Here is a 15,261-nt window from a genome sequence, read left to right as displayed (position 1 = left end):
TGATTTTAAATCGCTATTTCCACAATGTGCGTAATTGCTTGTCTGATATGAAGTAGCTTTAACTTCCGTAAAGAATTTAACTTATTCGGAATCTCTGGAGGTAATTCTATTGGCGAGTGCGATTCGAATTGGATTATCTACAATTTGAATATCGTCGCATAGTAATTATTTAAATCGATGGCAACAAATGCCTACCGGAAAAAATTAAAGGGCAAAAGTAAAAGGCTATGTCAGCGCCCCTACAGAAATTGATGGTAACGATTGAAGTAAACATACGAGGAGCGCCGAACGTCGAACGAAATATACGCATTTCAAGTGGGAATTTAGAACAGCGAACAACCTGTCACGTGAAGAAAAACTTTCGAAATACCCGAAACGAAACTGACGGTAACTATTACTTTGATAAAATCCGTTGTCGATTATCAAAAGCGCAGCTTTTTGGAGTCTGTATCGTAAATACGCAAAGGCCGGTTTGATCTTGCAATTAGTATAAAGAAGCCAAGGAATACCTACGCCGCACAGCGTTTACCTTGTTGCAATAAATATGAAGGAATATTGTTTCGCATTTACTGAGGCGTATAGGTGTACAACATTCATCTACGTATGTATAGGTGTATGTTGATTACTGCCTTTGCTGCCGCAGCCGCTGCGTATCGAAATTAAAAATTTTACTCTTGGCTAGTCAGTTGCGCCCGCGACTCCATCTAAGCAACAAGTTGGTCGTTGATATTACTTCTCACTTGTTGCTCATCTCGTTCGGCACGAGCCGTTGCTTTTCATTTAATATACTTTTTTCGTTTTTTCTTGCTTACGCGCAACGCTATATTAAATCGTATAAAATAACTGCTGACTCTATTCGCCAGAAATCATGGTCGCTCTAGTATCCACTCTCAAGGCTGCACCATCTCTTTATAATTTTACGGCAATTGCCGTAAGGAAATTATCCACGAATCTACAATTAAATCCGAAAGATGAGTCCAGAGAAATTGTCATCAAATATCTTGACGGAAAGGACAATGGCATCGCTGTTCTTGGTCTCAATCGACCCGAAAGCAAAAACGCATTGGGTAAGAGTTTAGTTGCACAATTTTATGAATCCCTCGCAACTATCAAGGCGGACAACAACATTAGAACAGTCATTGTACGGAGTATGGTGCCCAAGGTATTTTGTGCTGGTGCTGATCTCACAGAACGAGCCTCGATGGATCCTAAAGAGGTAACAGAATTTGTTACTTCTTTAAGAAAGCTCATGAATACTGTCGAGTCCCTTCCAACACCTGTAATAACTGCAATTGATGGAGTCGCCCTCGGAGGTGGCCTTGAGTTGGCATTAGCCTCAGATATTAGAACCGCAGCAAGTGAGGCCAAGATGGGACTTGTCGAAACCAAACTAGCAATCATCCCTGGAGCTGGAGGCACGCAAAGACTCCCTAGGATAGTGGGACCTGCAATAGCTAAGGAGCTTATTTTCACTGGAAAAATTCTTGATGGAGAACAGGCTGGAAGGCTTGGAATCGTCAACCATGTTCTACCTCAAAATAGGGATGGAGACGCCGCTTATCAAGCCGCCCTATCGATAGCAAGAGAAATTTTGCCCAATGGACCAATCGGCGTCAGGTAAATGACTTTAATTTTTAACTTGATCTAAAAAAATTTACACGCATTTATGACACTTGATGTATGCAAGTTGGTAGGATCCGTTTATTCGTGTGCAAGTAACAACTGCAAAGTATATTCATAGATTCTATTGTTGTGGAATTTTCATTATGAAGTGAATGTTAATTTAGTATATTTCTGACCGCACAATTTTGCATGTTAATTTATTTGCGTAGCTCGTCATCGGTCTGGTGATGCTCTGTGTTTATGGCTCTTATGGTAATGCATGACCTTTGCCTTTTAGTGCTCACTTCTCTTGGTATACATGTGCAGTTCCTCCATCAAAGAGTGTTGCCTACAGTTTAAAAAAATGGATATCTGTACTGTTCTGTTAACTACGCTTACCCTCTTATCTGTCATGAACTATCAGCTCTGGTATCTATTTTGTTGTTTTTATTTACACTTTTGTTAAAAATGTCGATAATCGATTTGATAACGTCTACCCTTACTAGAAGTTTATTTTCGAAAACGATAAACATCTCTGAATTTCCATTGCTGCACATATCGGGCTAATCATAAATCTATACAACTTCACTGACTTTTAGGAATCTTCCATCATTTCGCACTGTTATCTCGTCCTCCTTTCTTTGATTACTCTGTATTTTTTCATCCAGCATCAATGTGTATCGATATTTCAATTTAATCATATCTGGCACTCTGTTTTTCTCAATCGTAACTTTGATTGGGATCCACAGTAGCATGGTGAAACATCCGAAGCTTCATTTCCTGCGTCGAACTTGCATATATGTGTTGGTAAAAGGTTACTCAAGGGCAATTCAAGAGAGATAACATTATGTAATCGGTAATATTATGCCAGCTGCTTACTACCACTCATCTTGCGACATAGTAGGTAGATTTAATTGATAGAAAACGTCCGCTTTCTCTCTGGTTTTATAATTTTTCTATGCTAACTTTTAGGAAAATTGATATACGAAAAATTAAGCCTATTGTTTTACAAAATTGATGAACTGATAATATTGATTTAATCGAATGAACGTCATTGGTGATTTTCCGTTGATTAGTTTGCGCAGCATTTTTATGTTTGTTATACGTTCAAAGGCCACACATGCGAAAAAAAAATGTTCGAATTTAGTCAAATCAGCAGTAAATTATTTTACCAGATTTAACTCGTACATAGTTTGGCTTCTTATCTGCTCTGTTATCACAAATAAAACACGTGACTCGTTCCTGTAATATTAGTTGACTTAGACCTATTGCACACGTGAGTTTCGAAAAATTGAAGTCGTTATGTATTGAGTAGACATTACACTTTTCTCTTATCTCCCACTCAATGTTGGTTTGCATTACTTGTTCACTTGATTTTTTTTTCTTTTCTTTACATCATCAGATAACATCAACTATAATGCACGAGACATGTCGCCGAAACCATTTAATCATATTGCCACTTGTATCATCTGAAAAATGAAAGAGGAGACCGTGTGTGAAAATTATAACAGGACTTATTTGAATAACAAAATAATCAATATCATCTGTTCCGTAGAATATTTTGCGGTTGAACGATTCTTGAAATATTATTAGAGGGAATGTATCATGTGATGCAATTTTTTTTTTTATTCTCCTTCTAGACTGGCCAAAGTAGCGATAAGTCAGGGCGTTGAGGTTCCACTGGAAGATGGATTTGAAATTGAGAAAAAATGTTATACTCAACTTCTGGATACAGAAGATCGTATAGAAGGACTTGCTGCATTTAAAGCCAAGCGCGTTCCTGTTTACAGAGGGATTTAATTCGAAGTGTTATTTCACGCTGTTTATAACAAGCTGTGGTTCACTGGTTCTTGATAATGGAAATAGTTTTGATCTGCAGTCTGGAATACCAATTATTTCAATAACATAAGAATGATTACTGGTCTTCGTGAGTCAGAAATTAGTAATCACAATGCAGAGAAGACAATTAAGACGAATTTAATTGGGAGAATATTTATTTGAAAATAATTTATAACGACAGTGGTTTCTGACGCAAAATCAAGATGCAGACTGCAGCAGACATCCTTCATCGCCATCCATATTCATACCCCTGCTTGTTTGTCCATCGATTCAAAGTAATTATCTGATCGTTGAGATGTAAGTTAAAGCATCACATAATTCATATCGATATGAATGTCGTAAAAGTTGAGATGATCAATGAGATATTCAAGGGAAAAATGGGAGTAAAATTACGAAAAGTTTTTATACACGTAAATGTTTTCTATTTTTTACGATTAAGTTTCGCAACAAAAAAATTTGTAACATATTTTTAAGTTTTTATAGATCTCTTTACACGATGTTAAACTTTTTATCTGCTATATCTTTGTTAATATTGCAATTTTCTCTGTACTTTTATATTGCAGCAGAAATTATTGTTATCTCTTGTTTTGAAGTATTTGTATGATAGAAATCGAATCGTCAGCATCAGTGCTCGTGATCATGTCAGATGCCTGTCTGCACATTCACGTGAATCATTGATGTTTTGAAAATATTCCGATACGAGATAATATTTGATTTGATTTGGTAGAATTGCGGATCCCAATGAAGTATCCATCAATAGATTAAATCCGTACTCGTAATCTTTCAAAATAAATCACTTTCGATTATGATGATACTTCATTTTAATCATTCGCGATATACGGAATGAGCCAAATTTCTAGTTGTTCCATATAAGTGTTTGTCAAGATACTTATAATAATATGTGGAACTAATAATGATACAATAGTCGCTTTGTGAGCGAGGTGAAAAGATTAATAGACGTGAGTCTGAGCGACGTATAACGCGTCGATACGAATGTGAATAATAACTGCGTACCTTTCATTATTTTTACAGCTTATAGTTTAGGTTTTCATATTCATAGTGGAATAAGGGAAACGGGCATTTTATAATACTGTAACTGTACACCCATACGTTACCTACATACATATACGATTTTTAAACGCGCCGTACTATTCGAGGCAAAGTAACTTTTTTATTCCCAGAAGTAGTTTCGTTATTCAGAGTTTTAAATTTATTTTTCGAGGAACGGAATAATACTGTAAATATACACTGTTTGATAGCATTATGATTTAATAAAATAATTCTGATAATTAATTTCAGTAGTACGAATGATTTTTCATCGTATTCTCCGTAAAAAAACAAGCTGCGGTACAAATGTATCGAGCATTTATCATGTAGGGACATGCTGAGCAGTACAAACAAATTGAACCTTTGATCTACGATCAACTGTTGGTAGATGTCTTGATCGAAAAATACGTATTTCATCAACTTTTATTATATTTAAATAGTTATTTATATATATCAGCTTAAAAATTAACACTAGTCCAACACTTTCTCAAGACCAATTGGTTATCTCAACTATTTTCCTTGAAGGAGCTTTGATACACCAGCTCGATTGGGGTTTTGATACGGCGGTGAACCTTGCTGATGCAAAACTCCCAACTAAATCAGTGGAACTACATCGACTAATCCTTTGATAGATGGGATAGTATTTTCGAAATTACGAGCTCATAGATTACGAGTAATTACAATTACACGAATATTATCCATGAAATTCAGTAGCATTAAATTACAAATTGTTACAGCAATTGCACAGGAGAAGAAAGATCTCCCTTTGTCTTCCTCTCGTACTCAAGAGCGATCAAAATCTTGAGTTGCCTCAATGTGTCATCAGGACTAGTAACACGGTGACCAATTGTTAGATCACTCTCATAAATCTCATGGTCGTTACCACCTTCCTCTGTCCGGTCACCGAAGAAGTGGATCTCGTCGTAGCCTTGGATGTATTTGAGACAGTACGTCTTGTCCCATCCATTTGGAAACAGATCTATAGATATCTGACCACCTGCAGATAAATTGAAATTCAACAGATTAGCTGAAACCGGTGAAGATGGTGAATCAAGTTTGAAAGACTGGCATCACAATTATTACCTATACTCATTGTGAGCGGTAGGTCTGGAAACTCTTTCTTAAGGGCTTGGATAAATTTTCGCCTAATTTGGTGCTCCTTGTCATATTCTTCAAACTGAATTCGCTCCTCTCTACTACAATTTCGACCTATTGGTGATATGTTTATCAAGCCTGTTCGGAATTCTATAAAAGTACCACGTTTTGTAGGTATTCTGAGGTCGGCGATGTAACGCAAGGCAAAGTTTATTATCTCCTGCAACTGGTCCTCTCCAAGAACGTCTAAAATAGACTGAAGAGAATTTATAAGTTGCTTTAGAGAACAACAAAGTAGTTGTTGCAAATAAGTATACAATTGAATATACTGCATACCTCAGTGATAAGTCGCTTGCCGTCTTGGAAAGCAACCAGACCATTTTCTGCAAAAACGTACTTGAATCTGTTGACAACGTCGTTACCTCCCATTTGCTCACATATTTTTGCAAAGTCGGAACCGCCAACAAGTCCGATGTCAAATTCTTTCCGCACCGTTTCCAACAAAAATTTTTCCACATCAGGTCTGACTATCTATAGCGACGGACTAATGTAATCATTCTAGTAATTTACAAGATGCATTTTGCTGGATAGTTTTCAACCCAAACAACAGGCAAAGTGATATTTTTTTCTACAAAGATATTGTAGCTATGTAAAATAAAAATTTTGTAGACAAAGCTTGCTTGCAATGTATTTGACAAGATAGGGGGGAAATTTGACTGAAGACCATACCTGGCGAGATGCAGTCAGCGTTCCATCAACATCAAACAAGCACATAATCTTTTTATTAGCCATAGCCACGGAATGTTGTATCAATCTTCTGAAAAAGCGATAAACTCATGTAAGTAAGCAATGATAAGAGAAAATCAACAAAGGTGGTATGGTCTGATCTTTCATTAAAATTCGCTGTCGATATAAATAATAACGAATTACTTTAGACAGCTTGGATTCATTTTACAACAATATTGATACTACCGCCATGTATAGCACATAACCTGTGACCCTCGTCAGAAAATTTCAGACTTCGGTAAAGAAAACTTGATATAAAAACACGGAGAAATTGATCGAAAACATCAGTACCGTCTGTTTGGTTTGCGCGCTCAATTCGAAGACTGGAACTAGTCAGCTTTCACTTAACAAAGTGAGAATAAAAAGGAAACAAAAAACGGGATCACTGACGGAGAGAGGCGGTTATTGGCGGGGTTAACTTAACCGTTCTCTTCCACGTTGAAGTTATTTTGGCTTATTATCAATACGTATCAGGTCGTATCTGCGTGAGGTGTTAAATTATAACGTCGGTTTAACAGCTTGAAAGGTTCCGACAACTTGTGGGTCAAGTATAGATCTCCAGCGGTGGTTAAACAGCGTTCTGGTGCTACGTGGAGAAGTTAATCAGCGAATCTAGATTGCAAACGTCATTTGCAGCTGGAAAATGCCACGCGTGCAGATTCTTATTTGCATCGCAGCCTCTATTCTCATTTCTCTGATAGTTGCGGATGAATATACCGGTCCATACTCCGCTACGACACCTAGGAACGTCTTACTACTCTTGGGTAAAATTCAAACTTGAATTTGAATATTTAAATCTAGTTTAAAAACCATTTTCGAAACAGAGAAACATCGATCAACTTCGATACCCTTTTGAAACAATTGCTCGAGAGGGATTTTGAATCTTCCCGCCGTTGTTTTGAATTTCCCAAAAGTATTTTAATCGTGACATTATATTATCTATAAATGCATTTTTTGTTCATCATACATCAGGCACTTGCTTTTTACAGCCGACGATGGAGGATTTGAAATGCGATCTTACCGAAACAATGTTTGCCAATCTCCAAATTTGGATAATCTTGCAAAAAATGGGCTGATATTCAACAATGCATACACTTCAGTAAGCAGTTGTTCACCTAGGTATGTGAAACTAAGTTGTACACACCAGCATCAATCCGAAGTTTTTGCAATATCAATAGAGTCCAGTCACTAAATGAATAAAAATTATTACAGTCGCTCGACAATACTTACTGGTCTCCCAAGTCATGCAAATGGAATGTATGGTCTTCATCAAGGTGTACACCATTTCAATTCCTTTGATGATGTCCAAAGCTTACCTAAAATTTTGAGGCAGAACAATATCAGGACAGGTGAGCGCGATACAAGTCCATTAATATTGTTGAAGGTAACTGAGCATGTTCTATCGAATTACTTAAATAAATAAAACATCAACACTCTTTACAACCCAGTGAATATAACTCATAGATATATCTAAGAATGATCTTTCTCAACAGGTATTATTGGCAAGAAGCATGTTGGACCCGGGGATGTTTACCCATTTGACTTTTCCCACACTGAGGAGAATAGTTCAATTCTTCAAGTTGGGCGTAACATCACGAAAATTAAACTGCTTGTTCGAGAGTTTCTTTCTCAGAACAAATCTCAGTGAGTGCTCTCGCTTCTTGATCGATCGACCTAACGATTTAGAGAGACTTATTCCATCTATTGAATCATCCTTACATGCTATTATTTGCAGACCGTTTTTTCTATACATCGCATTTCATGATCCCCACCGTTGCGGACATACAAATCCAGAATATGGTAATTTTTGCGAGAAGTTTGGAAACGGTGAAGAGGGTATGGGCACTATTCCTGATTGGAATCCTATTTATTACCAGTGGGAACAAGTCCAGCTACCTTACTTTGTGCAAGACACAGAAGCTGCGCGACGAGATTTAGCAGCTCAGTACACTACCATTTCTAGACTCGACCAAGGTACACTTAGCCAACATTAATCATCGGACCTATTTTTCCCCAGTATAACGTTTGTTATAGTTGTAATGAGAAATTAAAATTTTCAAATAGGTGTGGGACTTGTATTAAAGGAGCTCAGAAATGCTGGGTTTGCCGACAATACTCTTGTAATCTATACCTCCGACAACGGTATACCATTCCCTAGCGGCAGAACTAATCTGTACGATCCAGGTACATTCAGAATAATAGTGCTGATTCATAATCTGATAATCATTCGTAAATATCGAGTTACATATTTAGTATAACTAAAGTTATTGTACTCAATTTTTGGCTGTTATGGTACAGGCATGGCAGAACCGATGATGATATCTTCGCCATTCCACAAAGCAAGGAGGAACCAAGTAACATACAGTATGACATCGTTACTGGATATTGTACCAACTGTTCTGGACTGGTTTAATATTTCTGATAGATCAGAACTAATTGATCACAACAATGTAACACCCTTGTTTCAACGTACAGGGAAATCTCTTATTTCCCTTTTAGTTGAAGGTTCGTATCCGTTCTTGATGCTTCAACCTACTATACTGTTTTCAAGAATGTCAAATTGCGGTGTGAGTATTATTTAAGATTTTCCAAAATTTTTTCATGTTTTTTCTCTTTAGAGCCAAATGAAGTTGACGCAGCTGTATTTGCTAGTCAGACACATCACGAAGTTACGATGTACTATCCCATGAGGGCAATAAGAACAAAGCGATACAAACTTATTCACAATCTTAATTACAAGATGCCTTTCCCGATCGATCAAGACTTTTATCTTTCACCGTCCTTCCAGGTAATTAAATTTGTCTAATGTCACTCTCTACTCTTTTCGTCATTCTGCAAACTTCAATTCTATACAACTCTTTTCTCTTGAAGTTTTTCTTTTAAACAAAAACAGTTATATTTGGAGTCTTATTTTTCCAGCATCTGCCTTTAATTTTCAAGTATATTGACACAGCATCTAGACTAAAACCTGTCGCAAACATTTGATTTCAGTTAAAGCAGATATTTGGAAAGGTGATGTCGTTCGTTTTTATGTCGTTGTCGGATCACAGTTATAATATTATTACAGAGTGATCCATAAATTCCGATCACATGTTTAAAAAGATGCTCACACTCCATTTCGTACATCATTTAACATCAAGTTTAAATATTTACTTTCACAGGACCTTCTGAACCGTACACGAAGTAGAGAGCCTTTACGTTGGTATAAATCTTTGAAATCATATTATAACAGACCAGAATGGGAATTATATGATTTAAAATACGATCCTGAGGAGCTAACTAATATAGCGTTTAAGCCATCAGTCAAGGTTAATATTCGTCATATAGTTATGATATGAGCGACACACGCAAAGTTTATACATCTTTTGTTTTTTCACTTATTTCAGGATGTATTTTCAAAGTTGAAAATAAGATTATTCAACTGGCAACAAGAAACACGTGATCCTTGGCTTTGTGCTCCAAATGGGGTACTTGAAGCTGTTGGAGCTTACAAGAACCATCCTCGATGCATGCCTTTGGATAACTTCAACTGATAACTGAAGCATCAAGAATTTCCATTACAGAAAATCATTGATAGATTTACTGTATTAGGACACTGGGATACAAGTACGACTCAGCGTCAAACTTAAGGACCGTTAGATATTATCTTGGTAAAGAATTTAATATGAGTTATTCAAGATATTATTATTAACATTTCCATAGTTTGCTATGATAATTTTTCTATGTTATTCTCATCTATTCATTCGATAAAGCAAAACTAGGTATGGAACTATTTGTATGCCATTTCTGGTGGCTGCGATACTGTACATTTAATCTTCACATTCGACAACTACCAAACCACCAGCCCAAACAATCTCTAGCACCATAATTTCTAGGTAAAGCTTACAAGCTACACTGTTCACAAGGCAAGTTTATAAAACAAGAGACAGGATTCTTTGTGGTCACTGTCACAGACCGAGATTAACCAGATTCTACCTCCAAAAAAAAAGGCTGAAGTATTCAATTTCCTCAGGCTGATTCTCATTTTCAACCGTCCTAATGAATGTCATGGGGTTACAATGATGAGGTTTGATGGTAATTTTGTAATTTGATAACTATATATTTTGGCCAATTATTCAAGTTATTCTTGTTAATTACGAGAGAACTTGATCATGACAAGAAATATTAAAGTATGCGAGTTCTGTAATAAGTTTGATACCATCTTGAAACGAAAAAGAAAAGAAGAGAAACTAAACAAAAGGAATTAATGTACCATGGAGAAAAAACGCTCGACAATTCTGAATAAAAAAAAGTTAAGATCCATTCATAATTGTCAGATCAACAATGATATGGAAAAGTCATTCCAGTTTATGGATATTTTTTAAACTGATTGACACCTGCGGTATACTTAGATACTATTTCATACGGAAGAAATTCAACTTGTAATACCAACATCAACTAGTACACTGTAACAGTAAAAATCATGGATCCTACTTCCTTGAGACAATAGTTGGCTTAGTTCAGTTATAAAATGAGATGTACTTACGCCAACATCTAATAGCATGTGTGAAAAACATTGATTTAAACATTCCTACCAGTGATTTTTTTCTATAATAATGCTTAGCTCTCTTGTAATTCATCTCTCAAAATATCTTTGGCACTATTATAGATCGTACTGAACTCAATCTGTGTGCACAAAGTGCAATATCTCAAGTACACGAATTACAGAGGTAAAGTCATGCGAGGGAGAGAAAGATTCTTGATTTCTCTGTCTCGGTGTTTGAGAAGAGCTTCGTTGAGTTGTCGAACGTAAGCAGAAGACTTGTTAGCGGACCTTTCAACAACATTCATTTCAGCTGTGATTTCTTCGATCTGCAATACAAGAGTGGAGGGGTGAACTGTCACGGGCATAATGTGGAACACTAAATTATAATTCAGATAGGCAATACTAACGTATTGTTTGTATCCTAAGAATCTGTAGTGCTTCTGATTATTTTCATATATCTGCTTTACTTGGATCATTAGTATCAGGCATACTATAATACCGCCAAGTAATACAACCGAATGCATCTTTTGCAGTCTACGTAAAGTTGACATCAGATTACACATTTTACAACACAAATGATCTGTAGCTGAACTCCCCACATGATAGCTGCAAAGGATTGTATGAATGATCACATACTTGGTTACAGATGGAATACATTCAATTTTGATAATCCATTCTTTGTAGAAAGTTAGCTTCTGAAAGCCTCACTTTGCTAAAAAGAAGGGAACTACACCGACACCACGTCATACGGGTTGTTAAAAATTACGACTTCCAATAACCCAACCTAAAGGTGCAATTTCATGCTGACCCTTGACGCAGATTTTTGGCGTCACGTGTAGTCACGTGGTATTATTTTGACAGAACCGCCATCGAGATTGATTGTAGCGTCAAAATTGAACAGATTGAAATTAAAAAAAATAAAATAACACATTCTAACTACAAATCACATTTACTATTATCTATTTGCTTTTTGAGGCTGCAACGCTGCACTTTGACGCTACAATTCATCTCGATGAGAGATTATGAATGAATTCTCTCAATCTTCCCTGATCTGGGAGGTTACCTGCAAACGTCAGTTGCGCGTGGAGTCACACACGTCAAGGTAAAGAAGAAAAATCATCAGAGTGCCAAGAAATGCAACCCAGCTTCATCCCAGATTTATTCCCAATTTTTCCTGATCATTTCCCATTTTTCCTGATTTATTTTCGATTTTTTAATGAATTATTCAATTACCCCATCTTTCCCGCCGAAAAAGTGACAGGCAGCGCCGAGTAGCTTAACATCAGCCAGCGGAACTTGCGTGAACTAAAATTCCAAGTTTCTTGCCCCTTGACTCACCGAGACCCGCATCACACGCGACTCCTCCGCTGTAAGGCGGGTCTCGGTGCATCAAGGGGCAAGAAACTTGGAATTTTAGTTCACGCAAGTTCCGCGGGCAGATGTAAAGCTACTCGGCGCTGCCTGTCACTTTTTCGGCGGGGAAGATGGGGTAATTGAACAATTCATTAAAAAATCGAAAATAAATCGGGAAAAATGGGAAATAATCAGGAAAAAATTGGGAATAAATCTGGAATGTTGTAGTTAGAATGTGTTATCTCTTTTCTGTAAATTTAAATCTATTTAGTTTTGTCGCTGCAATTAATCTCGATGGCGCTTCTGTCGAAATAATACCGAGCCATATGAGGAAGCTACGGAACAGCATAGAGCTTAGAAAGATTTTCTGCGAACGTAACCCATAAAAATATGGAGATCTACTATTTTGGTTGATTTTAGCTTTTTACACCTCACGTGATCTAACACTCAGCGTTATATGCTGCAATCTCTTTATACCTCGAGGTTGAAATTGTACGTATTTTATTTCACTCACATATGAGATATGATCAGATGTATTTATTCAAATTAAACAGCTATTCAAAATTGTTTGAACCTATCAAAGTATGTACATAGATCAAAATGTTCAGCTTTGTGTAATTTTACTAGCATTTATCTGAATGAGGGCTTTATGTGTCTACATTCCACAGATTGGAAAATAGAAACAATGAGACGGTACGTCGATCTTGCTAAAGTAGCATCTAATTATGCGATGCGAATGAACCGGCTAAGGAACAGAATATTTGGAGAGGTAGTTCGTACTACAAATGAACAATCAATGAAGGTCGTGAAGATGTTCAGTGCTCCACCTTTGAACACACGAAAAGATATCGTTGATTATTACCCAAGGCACGTTGAGACTGGCAAATTAATGAGACATCTTCGTTACTATGGCTTGTTCAGAGACGAACATGAAGATTTCAAAGAAGAAATGGTGCGTCTCAGGGCGTTGCGTGGCAAAGTCAAACCTGTGAAACAACGCAAAGAAGCCAAGAAAGAATAATTACCTAGTAGATTTAAAGGTGAGAAATTATATTCAATGGTTGTTCTTAATTTCTCCTACTAGAAAAAACCGTATACTTCTAAGTGCTTTCTATTTTAGTTTTTAAACAACAATCCATCCAACCATGAATGAAAATTTCATTTTGGTTTTTTTTTTGGTACAATGTTATCAAAATATTACGATACAACTGACAAAAGATGAAATAACAAGGTTTATAAAAAGACTTTTTTCTCTGGAATTTGCGTGCAAGGACTCTGCTCGACCCATGAAATACTCGTCATCTAGAGATATTGCAAAGTCTGGGTCACTCAAATCTTCATCTACTTGTACTTTAGTTTCCGCTTCCAAATCTTCCATCGTTGGTTCTGCTGTACTTGGCCGATCTAAGTAACTAGACTTCCCTTTACCTATTGAAAATGCGGAATTGATGTCCTCTATTCTACCATATGATCTTTGGCCTTGGCCCACCTCTTGATATTGTTTCAAAGTGTCATCTTGCTCTTTTGAAATGCCCGATGGTATTTTGTATCCCAAAGAACCTCTGCTAGAGCCATTCGTTAGAGGTGGAAAATTATCTACTTTTGATGGGCTGTCTGAGGATCTCAATACGCTAAATGTAGATGCTTGAAGATGATCCTCTTGCTCCAACTTCAACGGCTGCCATATTCTATTCACCCTCTCTTCATCGACCGCTGTTCTGTGATTAGTTTGCCGTTGGTAGTCTGATACTGACAAATGGGAATAATTCCGAGTATCAGTTTCAGACAGCATACCTCCGAAGTGACCCCGATATTCACAGGTTCCTTTACTGTATTTGCTACCTTTATCCCATTCTTCCAGCTTTTTATCATTTAATATCAAATCGTACATCCATGATCTGTATCAAAGGCAAGACAGATTTTGAAAGAATTGATCATCTCTTGAAATATAGTTATTGTTGAAAATACCAGTTTTACCTGAAATCACTGACCCTAAGATATGTAGGTAGGCCCTCACATTCCAGTGAAAAATTCGACCAGGATGCAATTCCTAAAAGAATCATTCGATGATATTGATCTTCACAGACCACTGGAGATCCAGGATTTCCTGCACAGGCTGCAATTCTATCTTCTGACTCCGTCATCACGCAGAAAACGTTGGTATAGCTAATGTTGCCTTTGAATATGTTCATACAGAATATCCAAGTATTTGGAATTACATGACTGTACTGAATCGGCTTGGCCAAAACTTTCGCAGATGGGGCAACGTAACTCTGCCATCCAAATATCAAACAATTTTTATAATCATTGTTTGGAGCAACTGGAGCAACAGCTACTAGTTGTACCGTATCATCGCAGATATCAAACGATTGGGACAATTTTAGTAAAGCGATATTATGCTCGCGGTCATTTATCTTGGAGTAGGCCTTGTATTGCGGAAATATGTACGTAGCTTTTATGCTCACTGTTTGCCCTGATCCTGTGCCATTCAAGCCGGCGGCATACAGAGTGATAGACTGTAATTGAATAATGAGGGGTAAATCTAATTTTTCTATGTTCATTTATTAGTGTATTTTGATATACACTTCTTGGAAACCTCGTTAAAAAGCAATGAATTATTCATCAAAAAGAATGTGACTAGCAAACAAAAAAGTAAATATGGAGAGGAATTCATGATCAAATAGCGTTTGCACATACGTTTCTCTTGTACTGAACGCATTGCGCTGCAGTAAGAACCCAGTCAGGGGCAACTAATATTCCACCACAAGGTACTATCGTCTGAAACTGAACTAACCAGGGGAACTGACCACTCTTGACTCTAGTTCCACGTAGAATTGCGCCAATGGATCCTCCTCCACATTGCAATAAGCCTAGCACTAGTATGATCAACATTGACATGTTTATTTTATTAAAAAGAAAATGAAGTCTATTCGTGATGTTGCTTTGTTAGAATATTCTAACAAAACAACTCATCACAAACTAGATTTGGGTCATCTTTTACTAATCACTCGGTT

General features: G+C 36.9%; 5 protein-coding genes across 12 annotated transcripts; 3 read left to right on the top strand and 2 right to left on the bottom strand.

The window, feature by feature from the left end:
- Window positions 1-212: 212 nt before the first annotated feature.
- Window positions 213-4,734, top strand: LOC105686465 (methylglutaconyl-CoA hydratase, mitochondrial). Its single transcript, XM_012401324.3, has 3 exons — window positions 213-387; window positions 864-1,617; window positions 3,243-4,734. The coding sequence occupies exons 1-3, from the start codon at window positions 228-230 to the stop codon at window positions 3,400-3,402; spliced, it is 1,074 nt and encodes a 357-aa protein (XP_012256747.1). The 5' UTR covers window positions 213-227; the 3' UTR covers window positions 3,403-4,734.
- LOC105686466 (phosphomannomutase) lies at window positions 4,472-6,802 on the bottom strand. 3 transcript variants are annotated; one of them, XM_012401327.3, is made up of 5 exons: window positions 6,661-6,802; window positions 6,313-6,400; window positions 5,920-6,114; window positions 5,572-5,839; window positions 4,472-5,485 (listed from the first exon to the last, which is right to left on the bottom strand). In XM_012401327.3, the coding sequence occupies exons 2-5, from the start codon at window positions 6,373-6,375 to the stop codon at window positions 5,220-5,222; spliced, it is 792 nt and encodes a 263-aa protein (XP_012256750.2). In that variant the 5' UTR covers window positions 6,376-6,400; window positions 6,661-6,802; the 3' UTR covers window positions 4,472-5,219. The 3 variants fall into 3 exon arrangements, with proteins under 3 accessions (XP_012256750.2, XP_012256749.2, XP_012256748.2); XM_012401326.3 differs by having other exon boundaries at window positions 6,556-6,683; XM_012401325.3 differs by lacking the exon at window positions 6,661-6,802 and adding an exon at window positions 6,514-6,652.
- A 195-nt stretch (window positions 6,803-6,997) lies between these two features.
- Window positions 6,998-10,671, top strand: LOC105686463 (N-sulphoglucosamine sulphohydrolase). Its single transcript, XM_012401320.3, has 10 exons — window positions 6,998-7,133; window positions 7,359-7,488; window positions 7,582-7,718; window positions 7,863-8,013; window positions 8,105-8,343; window positions 8,434-8,553; window positions 8,668-8,874; window positions 8,988-9,157; window positions 9,531-9,677; window positions 9,756-10,671. Exons 1-10 carry the CDS (start codon window positions 7,013-7,015, stop codon window positions 9,900-9,902), a joined length of 1,569 nt encoding a protein of 522 aa, XP_012256743.2. The 5' UTR covers window positions 6,998-7,012; the 3' UTR covers window positions 9,903-10,671.
- LOC105686467 lies at window positions 10,012-11,746 on the bottom strand. 2 transcript variants are annotated; one of them, XM_048651979.1, is made up of 3 exons: window positions 11,603-11,746; window positions 11,302-11,500; window positions 10,012-11,220 (listed from the first exon to the last, which is right to left on the bottom strand). In XM_048651979.1, the coding sequence occupies exons 2-3, from the start codon at window positions 11,455-11,457 to the stop codon at window positions 11,071-11,073; spliced, it is 306 nt and encodes a 101-aa protein (XP_048507936.1). In that variant the 5' UTR covers window positions 11,458-11,500; window positions 11,603-11,746; the 3' UTR covers window positions 10,012-11,070. The 2 variants fall into 2 exon arrangements, with proteins under 2 accessions (XP_048507936.1, XP_012256751.2); XM_012401328.3 differs by having other exon boundaries at window positions 11,302-11,672.
- Window positions 11,747-12,429: 683 nt separating this feature from the next.
- LOC105686721 (28S ribosomal protein S33, mitochondrial) lies at window positions 12,430-14,793 on the top strand. 5 transcript variants are annotated; one of them, XR_001103064.4, is made up of 4 exons: window positions 12,440-12,739; window positions 12,916-13,287; window positions 14,333-14,403; window positions 14,505-14,793. XR_001103064.4 is itself a non-coding variant. In XM_012401815.3 (3 exons), the coding sequence occupies exon 2, from the start codon at window positions 12,933-12,935 to the stop codon at window positions 13,266-13,268; it is 336 nt and encodes a 111-aa protein (XP_012257238.1). In that variant the 5' UTR covers window positions 12,440-12,739; window positions 12,916-12,932; the 3' UTR covers window positions 13,269-13,287; window positions 14,333-14,793. The 5 variants fall into 5 exon arrangements, 4 of the variants coding, with proteins under 4 accessions (XP_012257239.1, XP_012257238.1, XP_012257237.1 ...); XM_012401815.3 differs by having other exon boundaries at window positions 14,333-14,793; XM_012401814.4 differs by lacking the exons at window positions 14,333-14,403; window positions 14,505-14,793 and adding an exon at window positions 13,368-13,491 and having other exon boundaries at window positions 12,443-12,739.
- The last annotated feature ends 468 nt before the right edge of the window (window positions 14,794-15,261 follow it).

This window comes from Athalia rosae, chromosome 3 (assembly GCF_917208135.1).
Source record: "Athalia rosae chromosome 3, iyAthRosa1.1, whole genome shotgun sequence".
NCBI lineage: Eukaryota > Metazoa > Arthropoda > Insecta > Hymenoptera > Athaliidae > Athalia > Athalia rosae.
Note: the sequence above shows the minus strand (reverse complement) of the source record. Positions and strands in the feature narration are given on the sequence as shown.

Bases quoted from the DNA above. Each gene is read 5' to 3' on its own strand.
- LOC105686465 (XM_012401324.3), top strand. From the start codon at position 228: ATGTCAGCGCCCCTACAGAAATTGATGGTAACGATTGAAGTAAACATA. The intron at 388-863 runs GTAACTATTACT...TCTATTCGCCAG, and splicing joins TACCCGAAACGAAACTGACG to AAATCATGGTCGCTCTAGTA. The intron at 1,618-3,242 runs GTAAATGACTTT...TTCTCCTTCTAG, and splicing joins AATGGACCAATCGGCGTCAG to ACTGGCCAAAGTAGCGATAA.
- LOC105686466 (XM_012401325.3), bottom strand. From the start codon at position 6,533: ATGAATCCAAGCTGTCTAAA. The intron at 5,840-5,919 runs GTATGCAGTATA...AATTCTCTTCAG, and splicing joins GCAAGCGACTTATCACTGAG to TCTATTTTAGACGTTCTTGG. The intron at 5,486-5,571 runs GTAATAATTGTG...ATTTATCTGCAG, and splicing joins ACCGCTCACAATGAGTATAG to GTGGTCAGATATCTATAGAT.
- LOC105686463 (XM_012401320.3), top strand. From the start codon at position 7,013: ATGCCACGCGTGCAGATTCTTATTTGCATCGCAGCCTCTATTCTCATT. The intron at 7,719-7,862 runs GTGAGCGCGATA...CTTTCTCAACAG, and splicing joins GCAGAACAATATCAGGACAG to GTATTATTGGCAAGAAGCAT. The intron at 9,158-9,530 runs GTAATTAAATTT...TTACTTTCACAG, and splicing joins ATCTTTCACCGTCCTTCCAG to GACCTTCTGAACCGTACACG.
- LOC105686467 (XM_048651979.1), bottom strand. From the start codon at position 11,457: ATGTGTAATCTGATGTCAACTTTACGTAGACTGCAAAAGATGCATTCG. The intron at 11,221-11,301 runs GTTAGTATTGCC...CTTGTATTGCAG, and splicing joins TCTTAGGATACAAACAATAC to ATCGAAGAAATCACAGCTGA.
- LOC105686721 (XM_012401815.3), top strand. From the start codon at position 12,933: ATGAGACGGTACGTCGATCTTGCTAAAGTAGCATCTAATTATGCGATG.